Source organism: Pipistrellus hanaki, assembly GCF_964339955.1.
Source record: "Pipistrellus hanaki genome assembly, chromosome: 1".
Classification (NCBI taxonomy): domain Eukaryota; kingdom Metazoa; phylum Chordata; class Mammalia; order Chiroptera; family Vespertilionidae; genus Pipistrellus; species Pipistrellus hanaki.
This window is the reverse complement of record NC_140503.1, coordinates 118,731,692-118,757,264: the sequence shown is the minus strand read 5'-3', so window position 1 is coordinate 118,757,264 and position 25,573 is coordinate 118,731,692. Positions and strand designations below refer to the sequence as shown.

The following is a 25,573-nucleotide window of genomic DNA, read 5'->3' as shown; positions in this document are numbered from 1 at the left end:
CTCTTTAGCTTCCATTGCACTAGGGGTAGTATCAGTGAAGAAGTTCTTTTGGCATACGTCTGAGATTTTGTTGCCTGTGGATGCTTCTAGTATTTTTATGGTTTCCCATCTGATGTTTAAGTCCTGTATCCATTTTGAGTTTATTTTTGTGTATGGTGTAAGTTGGTGATCTAGTTTCATTCTTTTGCATGTATCTGTCCAATTTTCCCAACACCATTTATTGAAGAGACTGTCTTGACTCCATTGTATATTAGTGCCTCCTTTGTCAAATATTAATTGAGCATAGTGATTTGGGTTGATATCTGGGTTCTCGATTCGATTCCATTGATCTATATGTCTGTTTTTGTGCCAGTACCAGGCTGTTTTGAGAACAGTGGCTTTGTAATACAGTTTGAAGTCTGGTATTGAGATACCTCCTACTTTACTCTTCTTTCTCAGGATTGCTGTGGCTATTCGGGGTCTTTTATTGTTCCAAATGAACTTTTGGAGAGCTCTTTCTAGGTCAGTGAAATATGCCGTTGGTATTTTAATGGGGAGTGCATTGAACTTATAGATTGCTTTAGGAAGTATGGACATTTTGATGATGTTGATTCTACCAATCCATGAACATGGTATGTTCTTCCATCTGTTTACATCTTCCTCTATTTCTTTTTTCAGTGTCGTGTAATTTTCCGCGTATAGGTCCTTTACTTCCTTAGTTAAGTTTATTCCTAGGTATCTTAATTTTTTTGGTGCGATCGTAAATGGAATTGCTTTTTTAGTCTCTGTTTCTATAAACTCACTGTTGGTGTATAGAAATGCCATAGATTTCTTGGTGTTAATTTTGTATCCTGCTACATTGCCAAATTCATTTATTAAGCCAATTAGTTTTTTAATGGAGTCTTTTGGGTTTTTTATATACAATATCATGTCGTCTGCAAATAAGGATAACTTTACTTTTTCTTTTCCAATTTGGATGCCTTTTATTTCCTCCTCTTGTCTAATTGCAATGGCTAGTACTTCCAGTACTATGTCAAAGAGGAGTGGCGATAGTGGGCATCCCTGTCTTGTTCCTGTTCTTAGAGGGAATGGTTTTAGTTTTTGCCCATTGAGTATGATGTTGGCTGTGGGTTTATCATATATAGCTTTTATTATGTTGAGGTATGATCCTTGTACTCCCACCTTATTAAGAGTTTTTATCAGGAAAGGGTGTTGGATTTTATCAAATGCTTTTTCTGCATCAATTGATATGACTTTATGATTTTTATCTTTCAACTTGTTTATGTGATGTATCACGTTTATTGATTTGCGGATATTGTACCAACCTTGCATTCCTGGAATAAATCCTACTTGGTCATGGTGTATGATCTTTGTGATGCTCTGCTGGAGCCGATTTGCTAGAATTTTGTTGAGGATTTTGGCATCTATGTTCATGAGGGATATTGGCCTGTAATTCTCTTTCATTGAGTTGTCTTTATCAGGTTTTGGTATTAGGGTGATGCTGGCTTCATAGAAGGAGTTTGGAAGTGTTCCTTCCTCTTGAATTTTTTGGAATAGTCTGAGGAGGATAGGTTTTAGTTCTTCCTTGAATGTTTGGTAAAACTCTCCTATGAAGCCATCTGGCCCTGGGCTTTTGTTTGCTGGAAGCTTTTTGATGACTGTTTCAATTTCTTCCCAAGTCACTGGTCTATTGAGATTTTTAGATTTTTCCTGATTGAGTTTTGGAAGTTTGTATTTTTCTAGGAATATGTCCATTTCCTCCAGGTTGTTCAGTTTGTTGGAATAGAGTTGTTCGTAGTATTTTGTAACAATCCGTTGTATTTCAGTGGGGTCTGTTGTTATTTCACCTCTTTCATTTCTGATTTTGTTTATTTGGGTCCTCTCTCTTTGTTTCTTGGTTAGCCTGGCTAGAGGTCCATCTATCTTGTTTATTCTTTCAAAGAACCAGCTCTTGGTTTTGTTGATCTTATGTATTGTTTTTTTGGTCTCTATGTCGTTTATCTGTGCTCTGATTTTTGTTATTTCCTTCCTTCTGCTTACACTGGGCTTTTCTTGTTGCTCCTTTTCTAACTCTTTGAGTTGTAGAGTTAGATCATCTGTTACTATTTTTTTCTAGTTTTTTGCAATAGGCTTGTAAGGATATGAACTTCCCTCTCAAAACTGCTTTTGCTGTGTCCCAAAGATTTTGGATTGTTGTGCTTTCATTGTCATTTGTTTCCAGGATGTTTTTAATTTCTTCCTTGATTTCTCTGGTAACCCAGTCCTTGTTTAATAGCAAGCTGTTTAGTCTCCATGTGTTTGATTTCTTTGGATTATTTTTATTGTAATTAATTTCCAGTTTTATGCCATTATGGTCAGAGAAGATACTTGATATGATTTCTATCTTCTTGAATTTGAAGAGACTTTGCCTATGTCCCAAAATGTGGTCTATCTTTGAGAATGTCCCATGTGCACTTGAGAAGAATGTATATTCTGTGGCTTTGGGGTGGAGTGTCCTGAAGATGTCAATTAATTCCATCTGGTCTAGTGAGTCATTTAGGATTGATATTTCTTTGCTGATTTTTTGTTTAGATGATTTGTCGAAGGGTGACAGTGGGGTATTAAAATCTCCTACTATGATTGTATTGCTATTAATCTCTCCCTTAATGTCCTCCAGCAGTTTTTTAATGTATTTGGTTGCTCCTGTATTGGGTGCATATATATTTACCAGGGTTATTTCTTCTTGTTGGATTGTTCCCTTTAGTATTATGAAGTGGCCTTCATTATCTCTTGTTATGTCCTTCACTCTGAGATCTAATTTGTCAGATATAAGTATTGCTACCCCAGCTTTTTTTTCATTTCCATTTGCCTGGAAAACTTTTTTCCATCCCTTCACCCTCAGTCTGTGTGCATCTCTTTTTCTGAGGTGGGTTTCTTGTAGACAACAGATGTATGGGTCTTGTTTTCTTATCCAATCTGTTACCCTATGTCTTTTGATTGGAGCATTTAATCCATTTACATTTAAGGTTATTATTGATAGGTACTCATTTGACGCCATTTTTATTCTATACCCGTGTTCCTTCTTCACTTCTTATTTCTTTATTTTTACAGTAGACCCTTTAGCATTTCTTGCATTGCTGGTTTGGTGGAGATAAATTCCTTCAGTCTTTTTTTGTCTGTGAAGCTCCTGATTTCCCCTTCAATTTTGATTGATAGCCTTGCTGGGTACAGTATTCTTGGATTCAGACCCTTCCTTTGCATGACTTTGTATATTTCATACCATTCCCTTCTGGCCTGATAAGTTTCTGTTGAGAAATCAGTTGCTAGTCTGATGGGGGTTCCTTTGTATGTAACTTTCTGTCTCTCTCTGGCTGCTTTTAAGATTCTTACTTTGTCGTTGTTGTTTGCCAATTTAATTATAATATGCCTTGGAGTCTGTCTTCTGGGATTCATTTTGCTTGGGACTCTGCGGGCATCTTGGATTTGTGTGGGTTTTTTCTTTTCTATTTCAGGAAAGTTTTCTGTCATTATTTCTTGAAATACTTTTTCCATGTCTACCTCAGTTTCCTTTCCTTCTGGAACCCCTATTATTCGAATATTATTTTGTTTTGTTTTGTCCCAAAGCTCCCGTAGGCTCTCCTCCTGCTTTTTAATCTTTTTTTCTAGAAGTTGCTCTACTTGGGTATTTTTTTCCATCTTATCTTCTAGCTCACTGATGCGGTCCTCTGCTTCATCTAGTCTACTCTTGATGCTTTCTATTGAGTTCTTCATGGTAGCGATGTCACTTTTCATTTCTTCTTGGTTCTTCTTCAGTTCCTCATGGCTCTTCTTCATTTCCTCATGGTTCTTTCTCATTTCTTCTTGGCTATTGTCAAATTTCTCTTCCATTCTTTTTAGCCATGCTATGATCATTACTCTGAATTCTTGCTCTGGCAGGCTGCTTACCTCTGGCTCGTTTACTTCCTTTTCTGGTGATGTATGCTTTTCTTTCACGTGCGGACTATGTTTTTGTCTCCCCATGGCCTCTCTTTTCAGGATGTCTGGTTATGTGGTATTCCTTCTCCTGCGTTGATTTTGAGGTACAAAATACAACACTACCAGGTACAACACAAGCAGCACTTAACAGGAATGTATTTACAATATTAATAACCTCTAATAAAGGTGACCACTAGAGAAAGGCAACTTAGGGGATAGGAGAGAAGGAATAAAGGTAAAAATAAAATAAAGAAAAATTAAAAAAAATAAAATAAAATAAAATTAAAATTAAAAAAAAAATTAGGTAAATTAAAAAAAAAAGAGGGATAAAGAAATAGAAAAAGAAGAAGAAGAAAAAAAAAGTAATGACAAAATGAAGTTGGAAAACAGGGAAAAAAAAGAAGAGGGAGAGAGAGAGAGAGAAAGAGAGAGAAGAAGCAAACTAAAAGAGAAATGGGAAACAAACTATATATATGTGGAGAAAATTGCCATAGAAAAACCTCTGGACCCAGCCAATGCCAGTAACAATACTTGGAGATTAATACAAACTACAATATCCTCTATTATTAAGTAAGGCTATGATATACAGAAGTAAAAGAAACAAACAAAAACAGAGGATTTAAAAAAAAATACAAAGCAACAATAACAATACAGGAATAAGCATAACAATTTCACTAAAAGGCATAAAAATTCACAATAATCAACCTTCACACATACAATGCGAAAAGGATAGAGGGGAGAACAGATTTTTTTTTTTTTTAACTAGTTAATATAGTGCAGAGATTGGTATTTATACACTTGGATCAGGGGTTGGAACTTAGGTCTATAAGTATAGTGAGAGCTTTAGCAGGGGGTATACAGAGAGAATAGAGGAAAAACTAAAGCCGGAAAGGGATAGGATAAACTGTAGACTAAAGGGTAAAGTTTAGTAAGACAGTGATAGTGTAAAGGTTGAGTTGAGTTAGGGTTGAATGATGCTAAAGTAGAGATTAAAATAGAATGAAGGTTACTCCCAATGTAAAATAAAGAAAAAATAAAATGGTCCTAGAGAGAGAAAAAAAATAAATAAATAAAAATTTTTAAAAAAATTTTAAAATAGCAGTAGTAATAGTGATGATAGAGATTGAAAAATGTAATAATTGAAAAGGTAAAATCAAGTAAGGAAAAAAGAAAAAAAAATTGTTTCTTAAGTAAAAGATATGAAAAATGAAAATTAAATAAAAGATGTAAAAAATGAAAATAAAATAAAGAATAGCAAAATTAGCATAAAAATGACCAGTACTGGTCACTCACTTCCTCAGTTAATGTATTTGGCAGTTCTGATTCTCGGACCAGACAGTCTTGCAGTTCCCAGCTTTCCACTGCACCTCAGTTTTGTAAGGTAAGCCTTAATTTTTAGTAGGCTATATCTTAGTTATTTGTGTCCATTTATTTTTGATTAATTAAAAGACAAAAGAAAAGAAAGGAAAAAAAGAAAAAAAGAAAAAAAGAAAAAAAAAAAAAGAAAAAGAAAAAAAAGGCAGTTTGTAATTCAGCTCTTAGGTGTCAGTGTTTCCGGTTTGACCTCCCAGTCTTTTTGGTTGCTCCGGCCTTCTTTCTCTATGGCTCTAGCTGGCAGGGTGCCAGCTGGCTCCCAGACTATCTCTTCTGGCTCCGATCCCTTGTTTCCAGGGAGGCACTTTCTCCCTGCAAATTCCCCGGATATGCCCAACTAGGCTGATCTTCCCTAGTATTCCGAAGCTAGGGGGTGAAGGGGATCAGGCACCGAGGTGTCCAGATGTTCCGCCCTTGGCGGGACAGCCGCGATTCTTAACACTCTGTCCCGTGTCCCCTGGCTTTTAAAAAAAAAAAAAAAAAAAAATTCCCGCTTCTGGGGAAGCTTATGCCAAACCCAGCACTAGATGTCGCTGCAGCCTTCTTAGGGCTCAGCTTTGCGGGCGCTGCATGGAGGCAGGGCCGGAACTCCCCGGCTACTGTGGCTGCCGGCACCGCGGGACCGCGATCTCTCAGTCTTTCCCCGCAAACTCTGACCTTTCCGTGGGTGACCGAAGAACTCCTTTGAATCCACGCGCCAGCGCCAACTCGGGCGTCTCAGCTACTGGATGGAGCTCTCCGCAGTGGGCTTTCCCGGCCTCAGAGAAGCCACTCCTTTCTCACAGCGCCGCTGCTTCTGCCGCCGCCGCAGCCGCCGCGGCCGCCGCTGTGGCAGTGCTGGCCACCCGGCTGGAAATCCTGTCCAGCGGATTGCTCCCTAGCTTCCTTGAAACCTCTGCTGCCCCTCAGCTGCCAATCAACCCTCCCTGAGCGACTCAGATGTTACTTTTATCTGTTCTGGGACCAGAGTCAGAACAAGTCCGACTGTTCGGTCGCCATCTTCAAGCTCCCTAGCTTATAATTTCTAATTTTATTAAACTTATATGACAAGTCATATAGCCAGGTACACATAAAACTTTTAGGGAAGTAATCATGAATAGGGAGATATTTGCAATTTTGTAAATGTTTGTGCCTAAAGGTAATAGGGTATATTGTTATTATTTTTACATGTCCTAATTTTGGTGCATCATTTAAAGTGTACTAAAAGATTTTTAAACCTGTGTTCTTTTTGTTTTTGTTTTTTGGTTTCAAATAGATATTGTGGAAAATCGGTCCCGCCCTCTCTTATCAGCAGTACCAACTCATTAATGCTTGTGTTTGTGGCTGATTCTGACCTTGCTTATGAAGGCTTTTTAATAGACTATAAAGCAACTAATGCATCAACAGGTAACAAAATAGTATTTGTACACTTGGATTCCTTTACTCCATTATAAAATGGTACTATGAAAATACTTCATCAATGAAAGCTATATTTAGAACAACATATAGTGACTTCAGTATCTTCCCTATTAAAAATAGATTAATGACTAAACAAGTATTGTTTCAATGATAAAAAATTTTCTAATTTTGAAAATTGGAAGGCGATTTTGTAAGAGGATGTTTTTGTTCTTAGTAACTATACACTTATGTTTTCAGGGCTAAAGATATGTAATGTTTTCAAATTACTCTTAAGTGGTTCAAAGAATAAAGGAGTGAGCAAGTCAGAGAGGGAGAAAGGTGGGGGAGGGAAAGCAATGGGGGCAACATGCAAATATGTAATAAATCTGGCTAAAAGGAATTCAGGGACTATTTCTTGCAATTTTTCTATGAGTTTAAAATTCTACTGAAATAAAGTTTAATTACTTCTACCAAAGAAATCAAATATGTATTTTAAGAAATTAAAAATAACAACAGCAGATAAAAATAAGAGGCTATGATTATAAAAATTTATGGCAGAAAATAGAAGATTTCTTGACAAAATAGACATTTCTAAATTTGAATTAATAAAATAGAAACTTTTCAGCTTTTAAAACTTTTATTATATCTTTCTTATTAATTAATTTTCATCATTATTTTGCTCTTTGTAAATGTAGTATAGGAAACAAATACCTTTTGCAAGGAGGGTCTTTGATGTAATACAAGCATGATAAACTCACAGCCCACCAGCCATGAGTTTGACATGCTTGATGTAATATGTAAACCAGAGATGCCTCAACCCCAAACTCTGTGGGGTTTAGGAGTGTTTTTTATACTTATGTTCCCATGTGGGATGTGTAACAGTTTAGACAGTCTGGGTTTTCCTTTCTCATCATATTTAGAAAGAGATTTAATGGCCCAGAATACTATCCAGTGTAAATCTATAGTGGACAGATGCTGAGCTTCCCAAGCACATCACAGTCTTTGGATTCCCCAGAAACATGGTATGACTCACTGATGTCCCTTTGGAAAGCACTGGGAGCTTTTCCTGTGCCAGGACATGCTCCCTCTGACAGCGTCATGTGTCCAGAGATCCCTGGTGCTCATCTTTTAAAGCTCCTACTCCCATAAACAAACAAACAAACAAACAAACAAACAAATCTATATATACTAGAGGCCTGGTGCATGAAATTCATGCATGGGATAGTGTCCCTCAGCCCAGTCTGCACCCTCTCCAAAATGGGATCCCTCTCACAATACAGGATTGCTGGTTCCCAACTGCTTGCCTGCCTGCCTTTCTGATTGCCCCTAACCACTTCTGCCTGCCAGCCTGATCACCACCTAACCACTCCCCTGCCAGGTGATCGACTCCAAATTGCTCCCCTGCCAGCCTGATTGCCCCTAACTGCCCTCCCTTGCCAGCCTTGTCGCCCCTAACTACCCTCCCCTGCAGGCCTGGTTCCCCCAACTGCACTTCCCTGCAGGCCTAGTCCCTCCCAACTGCCATCCCTTGCTGGTCTGATTGCCTACAACTGCCCTTCCCTGCCAGCTATCTTGTAGGTCTACATGGGGGTGGCCATCTTGTGTGTTGGAGTGACGGTCAATTTGCCTATTACTCTTTTATTAGATAGGATAAAGGCCTAATATTAAAATTTTCCCCATGGGAGTTAGACCAGGAGACCAAAGATTTGCAATGAGATGTGCTGGCCACCAGGAAGCAGCTCAGAATGAAGGAAGGTCTCGACCAGCAGCCAGAAGGCTCCGATCAGCCCTGATCACCTGCCAGGACTAGGGACCCTACCCATACACAAATTTTGTGCATGGGCCTCTGGTAAATAAATAAATAAATAAATAGAATTTTAAAAATCTCCCACTCAGAATCCCTACCAAATTTTTCGTTTATTTCTCCTCAGAGTAGCCAGACACTACTTTTCATTTCAGTCAAAACTGCTGTTCTGTACAGTAACTGAAGTTCTATGTCTTGGTAGCATGGCTTTAGAGCTCTTCAGAATCCCTAGTGTGAGAGAAACATAGACCTTTCTCTTCTGTGGCACCCTCTCTATGAAACAGTTTATTTTCCAAAAACATGGGAAATTGAATACCCAACAATTAAAATAGGTTATGTTATACAGTTGACTTACTCACTAGACATTTTTCAGTTGTTTAACATCCAATGACCAAAATTGACTTTTCAAGAAATTCCAGTGTGCACACAATTTTCCATCCTTTTATAATTTCTTCTGCCTCATATATTTGGCCAGAACCACACTGAATATAAGATTAGGTTTTGGAAAAAGTCACTTGAACTCTGTGGGCCACAGTTTTCTCATCTGTAAAATTAAGGGATTAAATTTGATGACCTTTGAGATGTCTTCTAGCTTTAATCAACTGTATGAACACAGTTTAATTTGCTGCATGAATAAGCTAGCTGTATCTTAGATAACATATGATGCAGGCAGGGCCTCCTGGAAATGTTATGGGAATCTTTGTAACAATAAGCACAGTAAGACATATCTCTGTAATGACTAAAACAGCTCTGCTAATACCACACTAACCTGTAAGGCAAGTAATATCTAATGCAATAAGAACCCAGAGCAATCAAAATAATCTGGTAGGGAGAGTGTTAAAGTTAAATTCTAATTACATAAATTTTTCAGACAAATAAGACACGGGGGAAATAAAAGTAAGATGAGAAAAAGGAAAGGAGCAAGCTGGACAGAAAGGGAAATTGGTGAAGAAAGTGGACATAAGAAAATACAAATGATGAAAGAGAAGAGGACCCTGAGGTGACACACTGGACAGGCTCACCCTTCCGCCTCCCTGGGTGCTAATCCCTACTTCGGCCTCTGGCCCAGGCAGGGCTGAAATCATAGACCAGGGAGTGTTCCTTTCTGCCCTTTGGCTAAGCCTGGACTCTCCGTGGGTGCCTGCTGTTTCTTTGCTCAGGGAGAGCTGGACTATCTCTAGAAGGAGGCTGCTGTGGGGGTTGGGCTCGTGACAACCAGGCAGTAGGGGAGATGCCAGGCAGCCGGAGTCCAAGTGAGTTCCCGCCTGGAAATAGGCAGGTGTTAGGACACTTTCTTTTCAGTTGTCATCTCATTTTTTTATACTTTCAGAATAATAAAACTCGATCACAGAAAAGCATTAATGGATGTTCAGCATTGGCCTGCATTCTATTTTATGGCTTTAGCAGAAGTTACTTTCAGAGCTGTAATGACATTTTTGGTTCTTGATTTCTACTTCCTCAGCACAACAGGTGTGAGTTTCTCTGCTGAAGTCTTTCCTGTCTTTATCTGATAAAGGCTACATTTCCTGAACAGACTGCAGTTCCCTTTCCATCTGCAGTGGGGACCGTGGGGCTATGATGTCAGCCTCTAAGTATGTGTGTGGGAGGAAGAGATTGGCTTCTGGTCATTGCTTTGACTCCCTCCCTCATCATTGTTTCTGCCTTTCTCCAGATGCGCCTGGAAATATAAACAGCAAAGTAACAAGTAAAATGTCTGAGGGTATAAATTCTTATAATTTTCTTAGTAACTGATTATAAGATTAGGTTTTAAATGTTTGTGTATTTAAAGTATGAAATATTTGAATTCTGAGAGATACCTAACTTTACTCACTTAATTTGTAAATTAGGTACAGTAATGCAGTGTTTCCAAACTCTATTGCTCATAAGAAATTTGGGGTGGAACTTCCTTGTTACACATTTCCTTGATTAGTTAACTTCACTGATTTAAACTGCAATTTTATATTCTATTAACATTTACTTCATAGACACTAATATAATATTATAGAGAGAAATGTATCAGGTACATTTCTCAACTCTTAAAAATGTAAGAGTTGAGAAATGTACCTGATACATTTTCTACTTTAACATTAGATGAAAACCTGCATAACATCTAAATTAATGTTTTTCCAAACATTAATATATTCATGACTCATTAGTGGACTATGAAATTAACTTAGGTTACTACCTACATTTGTTAAAAGTATGAAATAGAATAGACAGTATCAGAGTTTATCATACTGAATTAGGTATTATTTCACCAAACCTGTTTGCTATATCTATTGTGTTGTGTGTGTGTTATTGATGTAAATGTATTTTTATGGTGTGTCATAAAGTTCAAAACACCAATATAGTTTAATTACCTGATTTTTAAATAAGGGAAATGGAAATCAAGATTTGAATTTATCCTCCCAAGAATACACAGCTAGTTGGTTTAGAAGCAAAAACCTAACAATCCAGTCCCAACATCCAATCTGTTTGTTTTGCCATGTCTAGGTTAGCTCTTGGAAATGCCCTAGACGAACTGCACATTGTGTGGCTGGTAACATTCAATTCACAGCTATATTAAAACTGTGGTAGACTTTCCTATTTTCTTAAAAGAGAAGTGCTTTATAATCACCTAGGGCAATAAACTGCTGCTCTTTGGCCCCTTGAGTTTTTAGCAAAGGCCAGCTTAGGAGTACCCTAATTAAGTTAATAAAAATGTACCTACCTATATAGTTTAAGTTTAAAATTTTGGCTCTCAAAAGAAATTTCAATCATTGTACTGTTGATATTTGGCTCTGTTGACTAATGAGTTTGCCGACCACTGACGTAGGGAAATGAAAGGAAGTTTCAGAACCACATCAGCATAGGGTTAAAAGTGTGCCCTGGCGGGATTTCTCAGGCTGCTTATTCCCACATAAGAGTGCCCATCCACCTCTGCCCTTGCCCCATTGTGCGTTTAGTGCTGTTTCTCATTAGTCAACTTGGAATGTGCCTAAAGGTACCTAAGAGTTAGAAGTCAGAAATTATATTCAGCCCTGGCCAGTGTGATTCAGTTGGTTGGGCATCCTCCCATAGCTGAAAGGTTGCTGGTTGGATTCCTGGTCCGAGCACATCTCTCAGTTGTGTGCTAGATCCCAGGTAGGGGGTGTGCTGGAGACAGCCAATGGTTCACTCTCACATCAGTGTTTCTCCCTCTCTCCCCCTCTCCCTTCCTCTTTCTCTAAAATTCAATAAAAATATTATTTTAAAAAAAGAAATGATAACCAGAAGAGTAAAAGAATATTTCTTTAGAAGAAATGAATTGACTGCTGGCTCCTAATCACTCACTTGCTTGCCTACCTGATCACCCCTCACTTGCCTGCCTACCTGATCACCCCTAACAAGTGCCCCGGTGCATGGATTCTTGCACATTGAAAGGAAATTAATTAGATGGTGGCTAGCCAGGTGGGACTGGGCAAGTTGGGCTGGACACACCTTGGAGACAACATCCTGTGGTCTCTCCTCAGCCAGCTGCACCTGGGGTGGTGCTGCAGCTCAAAGATCATCTGCAGAGTGAGCAGGGGTACCTCCTGCAGGTGGGGTCTTTCTGCCTGGCCTATAAGGACCAGGCTAAAACTGGCTCTCTGACATCCTCTGAGGGATCTCAGATTGTGAGAGGGCAGTTCTTGGGTGACACATCCCAGAATTGGGCTCTTTCCTCTCTGGTTCTGGGTGCATCACCCAAGAACCTCAGCTGCCAAGTCATTGAAGCTTCTCAGGCCCTGCATTAAGCATCTGCCCCCTGGTGGTCATAACTACTGGTAGGATGGTGACTTAGGCATATATATATAGACTAGACATATATATATGGTGACTTAGGCATATATATATGGTGACTTAGGCATATATATATGGTGACTTAGGCATATATATATGGTGACTTAGGCATATATATATATATAGTCTATATATATATAGACTAGAGGCTTGGCGTATGAAATTCATGCATGGAGGGGGGCTCCCTTAGCCTAGCCTGCACCCTCTTCAATCCAGGACCCTTTGGGGGATGTCCGACTGCTTCTGCAGTCCAGGACTGCTGGCTCCTAATCACTCACTTGCCTGCCTACCTGATCACCCCTAACTGCTTCCCTACCAGTCTGATTGCCCATAACTGCCTCTGCCTTGCCCTGCACCTGAAACCCAGGATTCCCTCCTCTGGCCAGCCACCGGCACTGGTGCCCAGGACTGAGGCACCATCTCCCAGGCTGCAGCTTGGCTGCTCCCCATTCCTCTTTCATAAGCTCATTTGTGCCTGATTGGTCCCCATTTCTCAATCCCCAATGTTGAGTGTCTGAGCCTTTAGGGCATGATGGTGTGAGGGTGTGATGACCATTTGTATATTAGCTTTTTATTATATAGGATTATTTTTTGAAATCCTTACCAGAGGAAATGTTTATTGGTTTTAGAGAGAGAAACATCAATAGGTTGACTCTGTGCACCCCCCTCCCCCCCCACCGCCACTGGGATTGAAACCTGAAACCTGGGCATGTGCTCTGACCAGTGCATGGGGCAATGCTCTAGTCAATCTAGCCATACCAGTCAAGGCCTGACTCTATTTTAAAAGTTAAATCCAATAGAACAGTGTTCCCAAACTCTCTTGTTCATAAAAATCTTAGGGCAGGATTTTCTTGTTACACATTTTGATATATAGTCCCCCCTTTTCCCCCCAAAATTCTAATTCAGATAGGTCTAGAGTGGGTTTTCACCAAGCAATTCAAGTTATTATAATGAAATTTTTCAGTTCCCCAGATACTCTGAAAATAAAGTCTTGGTACATAACTTACAGCATATAATTATAACTGAGATGCAATTGTGGACAGGATTGTAACTGCTCATGGTAGAAAATACTTTCCATGACAAGCTCAAAGAAGGCTGAAGACAAGTCAGAAGTCTTGGTTCTTGTCTTGGCTTCTATATTAAGAATGCTTTGGGCAAGTCAGAATCTTCTCTGCTTCTTTCAATCCACCTTGAGTTCTGTGTTTTCTGCTGTGAGTTATTCAGATATTTTTTTTCCTCTGGAAGGGTGTTAGTAAGTCTATTGATCTTTTAAAGATTTATGTTCTTATTGGTCAGTATTTTCTCATACTTTTGCTTATATGGGTGTCCAGGCACTTCCCAGCTCATGCATATTTATTATTTGATTTTTTAGTCCTTAGAATGGAAATGCTAAAGAAACCATCTAATTGTGCCCTACTGCTGCTCCGGGGGTTTGCACTTGGGCCCAATGAAGGCAGTGGGGAGGTGGCGGGCAGTTTGGCTCCCTGCCAGCACCCTGGGTGCAGGGCCAGGCCTTGGCCTTCCTAGGGGCTCCTTCTCCACCCTCAGGGCAGATGCAGGAGGACAGGGGGTGGAGACGATGGCTGTGTGCTCCCCATCTCCAGCTCCGCTGCTGAGCAGCAGCAATTCCTCCATGAACCTCTTGTCTCCCTTTCACCATCAGAGCTTCCTGTTTGACAACGATAGTGATGGTGACGGGCGTTTGTTTGCGAGGAAGGAGGATGAATAATAAGTGGACGAAGATGCCCAAGACTCAGCAGCCAAGGGGGGGCCTGGGAGGGGAGGGATGGAGTGATGGGGATGTGCCAGGGTGTTTGTATCTAAATATAACCATGAAGAGCAGAAACTGGTTAGCTTACCAAAGAGCAGTCTGATACCACAGAAATGTGGTTTGTTGGCAAAGAAAAAGAAGAACGTGATTGCAACAGGAAGCTCTAGGAATCAAATCAGAAGAAAGAAAAGAAAAGCCAGAACGTGAATAAAGAAAGATAACTGCTGAAGAAAAGCACAAAGACTGGGTTGAGAAAAAGAATGAACAGAAAAGAAAGGGAACAAAACATTAATGAGATGGAGGAAAAAACAGCAAAGGGATTGGAGAAAGATCATTTGCAAGAAAAAGCAAAAGAAAACTATAAAGAATGGTTAAAGGGAAGAATGTGAATAGAAGAAGAAAGAAAAGGAAAAAGAAAAACAATGTCAAGCTAAATCACAGGGGGAAAAAACAGAAATAGCAGAAAAAAAGTTTAAGGAATGGTTGGAAAATGCAAAAAATAAACCTCCTCCAGCTGCAAAGAGCTATGGTTATGCCAATGGAAAACTTCAGGTTTTTACAGTGGAAATTCTTATCCAGAACCAGCTCTTTATAATCCAATTCCTGGAAACCAACTCATATGCCTCCTCCCAAAGATGCTTAAGGATCTACCAGGAAAAAAGACTAAAGGCCTGTGAGAAGTCAGCCACACAGGCCTTCATCTCTGGTAATTCATAAAGCCAGAACCAATCTTTGCCTTGGAACTCTGTGCAGAATACAAAGACAGTAGCTGTGGGAAATTGCATGCTTTTGCCTGTAGATAATTAATTTTAAAATCAGAAATTGTATTTTTACTGCTTGGTCAGTAGCTCAACATTTGATATGTTTATTGACAAGTTAAAATTTTTGTATTTATATATGGAGTCCTTAGAAATTTTCAAAAAAGATATTTTTAGCATATTTTTATTGATTTCAGAGATGAAGGAAGAGAGAGAGAGAGATAAAAACATCAATCATTAGAGAATCATTGATCAACTGCCTTCTGCACACCCCTACTGGGGACTAAGCCAGAAACCTGTGCCTGTGCCCTGACTGGGAATCAACATGTGACCTCGTGCCAAAACCGGTTTGGCTCAGTGGATAGAGCGTCAGTCTGCAGACTGAGGGGTCCCAGGTTCGATTCCAGTCAAGGGCATGTACATTGGTTGCAGGCACATCCCCAGTCAGGGGTGTGCAAGAGGCAGCTGGTTGATGTTTCTCTCACTGATGTTTCTAGCTCTCTATCCCTCTTCCTTCTTCTCTGTAAAAAATCAATAAAATATATTAAAAAAAAGAAATAATTAAAAACAAACAAAAAAACATGTGACCTCCTGGTTCATAGGTTGACTATCAACCACTGGGTCACACCAGCTGGGCAAGGAAGATATTTTATCCATCTTTGAAGGATAGGTGATTGACTATCTAACAATTGTGTTTGTATTTAGCGTGTACTAAAACCACTGTGATACCAATAAAATCAACCATTTTTCTTGGGGGGGGAGGGAAGAAAACATCTAATAGTAATATTCCTAATCTTCTACCCATTCTCATTTCTGAATTGGCGTTTCCTGCACAGAGAAACCAGGGATCATTAAAGAGTACAGGATTTGGAAAGGGAGGACTTGGCTTTGAATTTTTATCTTTGGCATGTTGAAACTAAGTGTTTTTAAAACTTAACCTCTGGGAGTCTCAGAACCCCCTCATCCATACCTCTCTAAAAAGTGGAGGGTATAATAACTGGCTCTCTCACATAGTTGGGGACAATAAAGGGAGACATTCTATGGGAAAATTACACAGTTGCTGTGAAACACGACAACTGTGCCAGGTGTAAAATAGAATGACTGATGTCCAGGTCAGTTTTGTACACTAGCGGCTGTAGTGAGTTAGCTTACATTCATATCCACTTGAATTGGTCACCTGTGAGGGAGAATCCAAAGCCAATGGTGTGACTGCCGAACAGTGAATTGTAGAGCAAAATGTTAGAGTTTGATTAGGGAGGCTTCTTCTTTCCTAAAGGAAGCAATTGAACATTAATTTTATCTTCCCTCAAGGCTTCACTTGGAAGAATAAGCCAAAGATGCCAAAAGAAGCTGATGATGGTTCCTGATTTGACTATTATTTAGCACATATCTAGAAAACCTGAGGATGCAGACACAAATGTCTCATAAGTGCCAAGACCGGTTTGGCTCAGTGGATAGAGCGTCGGCCTGAGGACTGAAGGGTCCCGGGTTCGATTTCGGTCAAGGACATGTACCTTAGTTGTGGGCACATCCCCAGTAGGGGGTGTGCAGGAGGCAGCTGGTCGATGACTCTCTCTCGTCGATGTTTCCAACTCTCTATCCCTCTCTCTTCCTCTCTGTAAAAAAAATCAATAAAATATATTTAAAAACAAACAAACAATCAATCAAACAAACAAACAAAAAACAAATGTCTCATAAGTGATTTCAGAAAGCACCACTTATAGATGATCCCTAATGTTACTGCATAAGGCGAGGAGGGGAGAGAGTGGAGCAGTTCCCCATAATCTAGGGTTTCTCTAAGAGATTCATTCTCAGATCCTTTTATTCTATTCCTGTCGCCCAAATTGTATGGGGCTGATATCATCACTGCTTGTGGGTTAGAGGGATTTATCCATGTTTTGGATTTCCCCTTTTATAACGAGTTGAATGCTGTTACTAAAACTTTTTGAAAATGCTTGGTGGAGGCAAAGAAACATCATGATTTTTAGAAAAAAATCATGCAGCTTTGTGATTTTGTAATGGTCCACCAGGGAAATTTGTATATTTTCTCTTTACTTTCCTGAATTTTTTTTCTTTTTGAGGTTAGTCAGAAAGAAAGATCTGTGAGGCCTGTCAATAGTTGTCTTTGATCTTCAGAGATATCCTTTTCCATTGCAGCTCAGTTGAATATACTAGTAGTGAATGGGAGAAATATACTTTTCTTTTTCATCTCTTTGTAAATGTTGTTATACTATCACAAAAGGTGAAGAGCCTTTGGAAAGGAGTCTTCCTTTGACAACATGAGTTTTAAACAAGAGGCACTTTTATGTTTGCATTTTGTATGGACATAATAAGAATTATGCCAACAGATGATTGTGGGGATACATTCAATTTTACTTATTTGTGTTTATTACAAAGCATAAGATGAAACAAAAGCCTAGCATTAATATTTATCTGTATTAATATTATTCTAAAAAGAGCCTTTTATTCTGTCGAGGGAAGAAAACATGAACATTGATATAGACTTCAGTGTTAGATAAGAGGAGTTACTAGCCTTTCAAGAAGTAGACACAGTAAGTTCAGAGAGCCAATGTTCTTTTCCCTATAAAGTTGGGTATGCGAAATTCATAAAACTGCAATCAAATTTTAACATTAAATATTATTGTTAATATTTATAACAGGTGTACCTTCAAATATTTTGTCTTGATCTATTTTAATTTTATTTATTATTTATTTGATATCTGAATTATTTATTGGATTTTCTTTAGAGAGCCAACTTATTTTTGCATAGAACTTTTAAACTTTTAATATAATATAGATTTTTTTCAAAATCCTCACCCCAGGATATACTTTTATTTATTTTAAAGAGAGAGGAAAAGAGAGAAAAAAAAATAATACACCAGTTGCCTCTTGTACACAGCTCCTATTGGGGATCACACCCGCAACCCACAACCCTGACCAGCTTTTTGGTATAAGAGACAAACCTCCAACCAACTGAGCCACCTGGCTGGCGCCTTAGCATAGATTTTTATTTTGAAATTATTGTAAGTAATTTAGTAAGTAAAATTCATCTGGAGTTTTAAAAATGTGTATATCCATGTAATCACTACCCCATTCAAAATATATAGCACTTTATCATCCAAGAAAATATCCTAGTGTTTCCTTGATCAATCTCTCCACATGTTCCATCTTAACAACTAAAGACCTGATTATTATCACTATTGATTAGTTCTGCCTATTCAAAAGGCAGGTATGAGTAGGAACATGCAGTATGCACCCTTTTATCTTTGGCTTCTTTGTTTAGCATAATGCTACTATAATTTGTTTATGTTGTATTTATAACTAGTTTTTTTTTCTTTATTTTTAAAAAATATATTTTATTGATTTCAGAGAGGCAGGGAAAGGGAGAAAGAGATAGAAACATCAATGATGAGAGAGAATCATTGATTAGCTGCCTCCTGCACAATCCCTTCAAGGGATCGAGCTTGCAACCCGGATATGTGCCCTTGAACAGAATTGAATCTGGGACCCTTCAGTCCACAGGCCAATGCTTTATTCACTGAGTCAAACCAGCTAGAACTTTTTTTAAATATTAAATAAGCCTTTTTATGGATATACCATAACTTGATTATTTGAACAGTGGGGTTATTTCTAGTTTTTAGCTACTATGAAATAGGCTACTGTGAACATTGATATACAAGTTTTTTGTGGACTTGTGTTATCCTTTCTGTTGGGGCAATACCTAAGAATAGAATTTCTGCATCATGTGGTAATATTATGTTTAACTAGAGGCCTGATGCACAAAATTTGTGCAAGGGGCTCGGCCCTTGCAGCCTTGGCTGCCTTGTGACCACACACTCTGTCCACTGATAGTTCTGGAAGGTCATTCCAAAAGGTCATCCCACCATCTGGTCTCAATTAGCATATTAGCTCTTCACTATATAGGATTTTATGAGAAACTGCTAGACATTTTTAATAAAGTGGTTATATCATTTTATATTTCCACCTACAATAAATGAGAATTCTACTTTCTCCTCATCTTTGCCAACTCTTGGTATAGTCAGTCTTCTCATTTTTAGCCTCTGGTAGTTGTGTAGTGGTGCCTCACTATTGTTTTAATTTGCATGTCTCTGGTGATTAATAGTGCCAAGTACCTTTTATTGTATTTATTGATATATACTTATATATCTTGTTTTGTGAGGTGTACAATTAAAATAATTTTGTTCACTTATGCTTGTACTGGAGGCCTGGTACATGAAAATTCATTCACTGGGAGGGGTATCCATCAGCGCAGCCTCTCACAGTCCAGGAGCCCTGCAGGAGCAAGCCTAAGTCACAGTCTGGTCTCCCTCTGTGGGAGGCTCTGGGCTGATCAGGAGAAGGCACCTCCCCCATCACCCTGCTGTTGCTGCCACTGCTGGCCATAGCTACTGTGAGCCACAGACCTCACTGCCACTGTGGCTTTGTCCAGATGGGAACACATCCGCCCTAATTAGCATATTACCCTTTATTAGTATAGATTATTTGTCTTATTATTGTTGTATGCTTTAAATTCTGGACACAAGTATGTCCTTTGCCAGATAAATGTATTGCAAATATTTTCTCCTAGTATGTACAGCTAGCATCTTATTTTTCTTGATGGTATTGTTTGAAGAACAGAAGTCTAATATATCCTTTTCTTCTGTATGGTTAGTGTTTTTGTATTTTGGCTAAGAAATGTGTAGCTATTAAAGTTCTGAAGATTTTCCTCTGTGCATTCTTCTACAAATTTTGTAGTTTTATTTATTTACATTTATGTTTATAATCCACTTTGAGTGAATTCTTCTACATCATGTGAGTTTTGTATCCAAGTTTGTTTCTTTGCTTGGCAAATGGAATTTAGTTGTTCAAACACTATATTTTCAAAAGATTCTTATCTTGTATTCTGTTTCTTGTTAATCTCATTTATTAGATCTAGTAAATTTTTAGTAGATTCCTTAGTATATTCTACAGTCAATCGTATCTATAAATAAGGACAGTTTTATTTTTTTCTTTTCTTTCTTTCTTTTTTTAAATTTTGTTTTATTTAAAGTATTACAAATAGTAGTACATATGTCTCCCTTTTTCTTCCATTGACCTCCCCCCAGCATCCCCTATCTTGTGGCACATGTCTTATACCCCGCCCCCCAGTGTCTTGTGTCCATTGGTTGTGCTTATATGCATGCATAAAAGTCCTTCTGTTGAACTCTTTCCCCCCTTCCCAACACTCCCCAGCCTTCCTGCTGTAATTTGGCAGTCTGTTTGATGCTTTACTGCCTCTGTATCTATCTTTTTGTTCATTAGGTTGTAATGTCTTTATTTTCCATAAATGACTGAGCTCATATGGTATTTTTCTTTCATTGCCTGGATTATTTCACTTAGCATAATGTTCTCCAGTTCCATCCATAGCAGCATAGTATGCCATTGTATAGATGTACCATAATTTTCTAATCCATTTATCTGCTGATGGGCACATAGGCTATTTCTAAATGTTAGTTATTAAAAATTGTGCTGCTATGAACATAGGGGTGCATATATCCTTTTTGATTGGTGTTTCTGTTTTCTTGGGATATATTCCTAGAAGTGGGGTCGCTGGGTCAAATGGGAGTTTCATTTTTAATTTTTTGAGAAAACTCCATAATGTTATAGATGATAACATTGGCAAATATGTTCTCCTGTCCAGTGGGCTTTCTTGTTGTTTTGTTGATGGTTTCTTTTGCTGTGCAGAAGCTTTTTATTTTGATGTAGTCCCATTTGTTTATTTTCTCTTTAGTTTCTATTGCCTTAGGTAAAGTATTGGTGAAGAAATTGTTTTGGCATTTCTGAGATTTCTCTGCCTGTGGATTCCTATAGTATTTTTATGGTTTCCTGGTTTATGTTTAAATCATTTATCCATTTTGAGTTTATTTTTGTGTATGGTATAAGTTGGTGGTCTAGTTTCATTTTTTTTGTATGTATCTGCCCAATTTTCCCAATAACATTTATTAAAGAGACTATTTTGTCTCCATTGTATGTTCATGCCTCCTTTGTGGAATATTAATTGGGCATAGTCATTTGGGTCGATTTCTGGGTTCTCTATTCTATTCCATTGGTCTATATATCTGTTCTTATGCCAGTACCAGGCTGTTTTGAGAACAGTGGCCTTGTAATACAGCTTGAAATCTGGTATTTAGATCCCACCTTCTTTGTTCTTCTTTCTCAGGATTGCTGCAGCTATTTGGGGTCTTTTTTATTCCAGATGAATTTTTGGAGAGTTCGTTCTAGATCTCCGAAATATGCCATTGGTATTTTGATGGGGAGTGCATTGACTAAAAAAGCAATGCCATTTAACATCGCACTAAAAAAAATTAAGATAACTAGGAATAAACTTAACTAAGGATGTAAAAGATCTATGCGTGAAAAACTACATGACACTGAAAAAAGAGATAGAGAAAGACATAAACAGATGCAATAACATACTGTGTTCATGGATTGGTAGAATCAACATCATCAAAATGTCCATACTACCCAAAGCAATCTATAGATTCAATGCACCCAGTAATATCCTAGAAGATGATACATATATATGGAAAGGATATGATATTCATCTTTGAAGCTAAATATCACTCTCAATTCCTTCAATACAGTAAATCCTTGATTGTTTGCTGCTTTAAGCTGAGTAAACAAAATAATTGGTGAATGCCTGGTACTCTGAGGGCTATACGGAGGTAGTAGAGCCTGTAATATTTGCTGTATGTCTCTGCTCTCACTGTCAGCGGTTCCTCTGTTACTCTTGAGTATGATTACACAACAGTGACCAGGGAAATAGCATACCTAAACATCCTCATTTTCTTTTTTTACTCATAATTAAGTAGAGTAGTGCATTATCACCCAAAACATTTCAGTAGATCTGTGTCTATTCCTGGACCCTGGATTTATATTATTACTGGATTTAATTGAATATACATTAAAATGCATTGACACCATATTTTCTTTGGGAAATATCCCAGATTTGGAGAGCATAAGAGGTTGAGTAGGTTGGTTAGTAAATATGGAATCTGAAGAACTGAAAAGGTAAAGTTAAAACTCTTAAAGTGGAACAGTTAATATTTTTTTAGGGCATAAAAGTGTCCAAGTACTATCTAAATATTTTGTGTGATCTAATTTACTCCCCATAATTTGTGCTCTGTTTTTCTTATACCTTTTTGGTCTATTTTGAAACCTAATGATAATTACTACCATTTATTGAGCACATACCATATGCTAAGGCCTTTAATTGCATTGTCTCTAAGCCTTAAATGTGTACTCAAAGATAGTTACCATCTCCATTTTAGAGATGAGGCTCAGAGAAGTGAAGTAACTTGCCCAAGGGTGCATAGCTTGTCAGCATTTGAGCTGGGCACTGATTCATGGTCACTCTGATCTGAGTCTCATCTCCTTATGACTGAGGTACCTGCTTTGTCATTTCTCAAAAATGCATGCTTTGGTTAAAACCATTTGAAATGAAGCTTGTGAAAAAGAGAGCAGAGCTAAATTATTTCTAAGCCCCCTTTATGATTTCTGTAGTTGAGTCTCATTTATAATGTTCATGGTAATTTGCCTGAACTAGAAACACTATACCTCTTCTAAGAACATAAAACATTTGTTTACTTTCAATATATATAACAAATTTATACTACTTAGCTTAGGTTTACTATTAAAAATTGTTTTGCCTTTGAGATTTCAAAACTTCATTTTGAAATGAAATTACTCTTTGAACTTTCCAAAACAGCCTATTAAAAATCAAGTAAATTCACATAAATTAATCAAGTGTGTATTACTGAATGTCTTATGAATGAAATGTAGCATGTTTTTTTCTCTATTGTGGTCTATTTCTTTTCACAGTATGCTTGGAAGACTATACAGAAGAATCCGGCACATTTACTTCTCCAAACTTCCCCAATGATTACCCCCACAACTGGCAGTGCACTTACAGAATCACAGTGGGAACCACCCATCAGATTGCATTGCATTTCACGAACTTCTCCTTGGAGGAGGAAATTGGTGGACAATGCCTAGGAGATTTTGTGGAAATCAAGTAAGCACCTTTGTTTCATCATAATGCTTTTCCTTATTTCCATTCACAATGTATCCTGAAAAAATTAAGGAAAAAATATAGAATTTCTCTATAAAACTCCTTACAGTTCTCTCTCTTGTAAGACATAATGTTTTTCATTTGGAGCCTGACTTACCAGAAGAAAGAGCCTGACTTACCAGAAGAAAAACAGAGAATTGCATAAGATTCCAATTGTTTTAAAGTGAGTCTTTTATTGCAAATATTTGAAAATAAACTCCAGATTTTATTTGGGCAGTGTAAACAAATGTACTACCACTTTGAAATTAGATACTAGTTATTGTTGCATATCTACTTTATATAAAATTAGTTTATATTTTAGGCTGTTCAGTTTCTATTTAGTCTAATTGAATCATAAAATGATGCTAAGATAGCAACCTTATCTTAAGGTTTTCACAAAGTTTTGTTGTTTATTTTTGTATTAAGTAATAAGTCTAGGCTTGTCAATTTCAGTGCATGGCATTTTTTTCTTTAATTCTTTGAAAGAATGTGTTTAAAAGTTATACTTATAGTAAAGGTAAGTTAGCTTATCTATTGATATCTCTCCATATCATTAAATTGAGTTAAATTTGGCTAATCAATTTGGCATACATCAGTTTTAAATATTTTATTGGCATTTCAAAAGCCTAGAATCTTATACTATTTCACAGTAAATTTAAATTTTATTCTATGATATAAAGTAAGGTACTAAAAAAAGTCATACTTCTACTATATCATGCTAAAATAACATAATTGTCTTAATTTATAAGTTAAACATTGAACTTTTATATTGAATGAATCATGTTTTTATTTTTTTTAATTTCTTTATTGATTAAGGTATTACATATGTGTCCTCATCCCCATATTACCCCTCCAATCCCCCCCACTCATGCTCTCACCCCCCTGTTATCTATGTCCATTGGTTAGGCTTATATGCATACATACAAGTCCTTTGGTTGATCTCTCCCCCTTATCCCCACCCTTCCCTACCTTATTTATGAGGTTTGATGGTCTGATCAATGTTTCTCTGTCTCTGGATCTGTTTTTGTTCATCAGTTTATATTGTTCACTAGAGGCCTGGTGCATGAACTTCATGCATGGGGTGTGTGTGTGTCCCACAGCCCAGCATGCAACATCTCTTATCTGGGACACCTCGAGGGATGTCTGACTTCCTGTTTAGGTACAATCAGGCCTAAATGGGCAGTCAGACATCACTCTCACAATCCAGGACTGCTGGCTCCCAACTGCTTGCCTGCCTGCCTTCCTGATTGCCCCTAACTGCTTCTGCCTGCCAGCCTGATAACCCCTTAACCATTCTCCTGCCAGCCTGTTTGATGCCTAACTGCTCCCTTTCCAGCCTGTTTGCCCCTAACTGCCCTCCCCTGCTGACTCAGTCACCCCTAACTGCCCTCCCCTGCCAGCCTGGTTGCCCCAAACTGCTCTTCCCTGCAGTCCTGGTACCCCCCAACTTCCCTCACCTGTCTGATCTGGTCACCCCTAACTGCCCTCCCTTGCCAGTTTCATCGCCCCTAACTGCTCTCCCCTGCAGGCATGGTCCCCACCAACTGCTCTCCCCTGCTGGCCTGGGTCCCTCCCTCCCACCAACTGCCCTCCCTGTAGACTTGATTGCCCCCAACTACCCTCCCTTGCAGGCCTGGTCCCTCGCAACTGACCTCCCTTGGTGGCCATCTTGTGGCAGCCGTCTTATGTCTACATGGGGGCAGACATCTTTGACCAGATGGGGGCAGCCATCTTGTGTGTTGGAGTGACAGTCAATTTACATATTATTATTTTATTAGATAGGATTATACTCCATAAATGAGTGAGATCATGTGATATTTATCTTTTCCTGACTGGCTTATATCACTTAGCATAATGCTCTCCGTGTCCATCCATGCTGTTGCAAATGGTAAGAATTCCTTCATTTTACCACAGCAGAGTATTCCATTGTGAAGATGTACCATAGTTTTCTAATCCACACATCTGCTCATGGGCACGTAGGCTGTTTCCAAATCTTAGCTATTGTTAATTGAGCTGCTATGAACATAGGGATGTATATATCCTTTCTGATTGGTGTTTCTAGCTTCTTGGGATATATTCCTAGAAGTGGGGTCATTGGGTCAAATGGGAGTTCCATTTTTAGTGTTTTAAGGAAACTCCATATTGTTCTCCCTGGTGGTTGCACCAGTCTGCATTCCTACCAGCAGTGCACAAGGGTTCCTTTTTTCTCCACATCCTCACCAACAATTGTGGTTTGTTGATTTGTTGATGATAGCCATTCTGTCAGGTGTGAGATGATACTCCATTGTCATTTTAATTTGAATCTCTTGGATAATTAGTGACTTTGAGCATGTTTCTTTCTTTCATTTTTTTTTTTTTTTGAGCATGTTTCATATGTCTTTTGGCCTTCCTTCTGCCTTCTTTTGAAATGTAACTATTTAGGTCCATTGCCCATTTTTAAAAAAATATATATATTTTATTGATTTTTTACAGAGAGGAAGGGAGAGAGAGGGATAGTTAGAAACATCGATGAGAGAGAAACATCGATCAGCTGCTGCCTCTTGCACACCCCCTACTGGAGATATGCCCACAACCAAGGTACATGCCCTTGATGGGAATCGAACCTGGGACCTTTTAGTCCGCAGGCAGATGCTCTATCCATTGAGCCAAACCGGTTTTGGCGATTG

General features: G+C 38.4%; 1 protein-coding gene and 1 pseudogene across 2 annotated transcripts in view; both read left to right on the top strand.

Moving 5' to 3' along the window:
- The window catches only part of CUBN (cubilin), a gene marked incomplete at its 5' end in the record, with an annotated part of 295,765 nt that overhangs the window by 45,194 nt on the left and 224,998 nt on the right, over nt 1-25,573 (top strand). The window contains 2 exons of the mRNA XM_084880474.1: nt 6,563-6,693; nt 22,679-22,871. Of these exons, the coding sequence (XP_084736600.1) occupies nt 6,563-6,693; nt 22,679-22,871 (324 nt within the window). The remainder of the gene's footprint in view (nt 1-6,562; nt 6,694-22,678; nt 22,872-25,573) is intronic.
- On the top strand, nt 13,869-14,829 carry LOC311612400 (coiled-coil domain-containing protein 34-like; annotated as a pseudogene). The gene has a single exon. The product of its transcript is annotated as a coiled-coil domain-containing protein 34-like (transcript).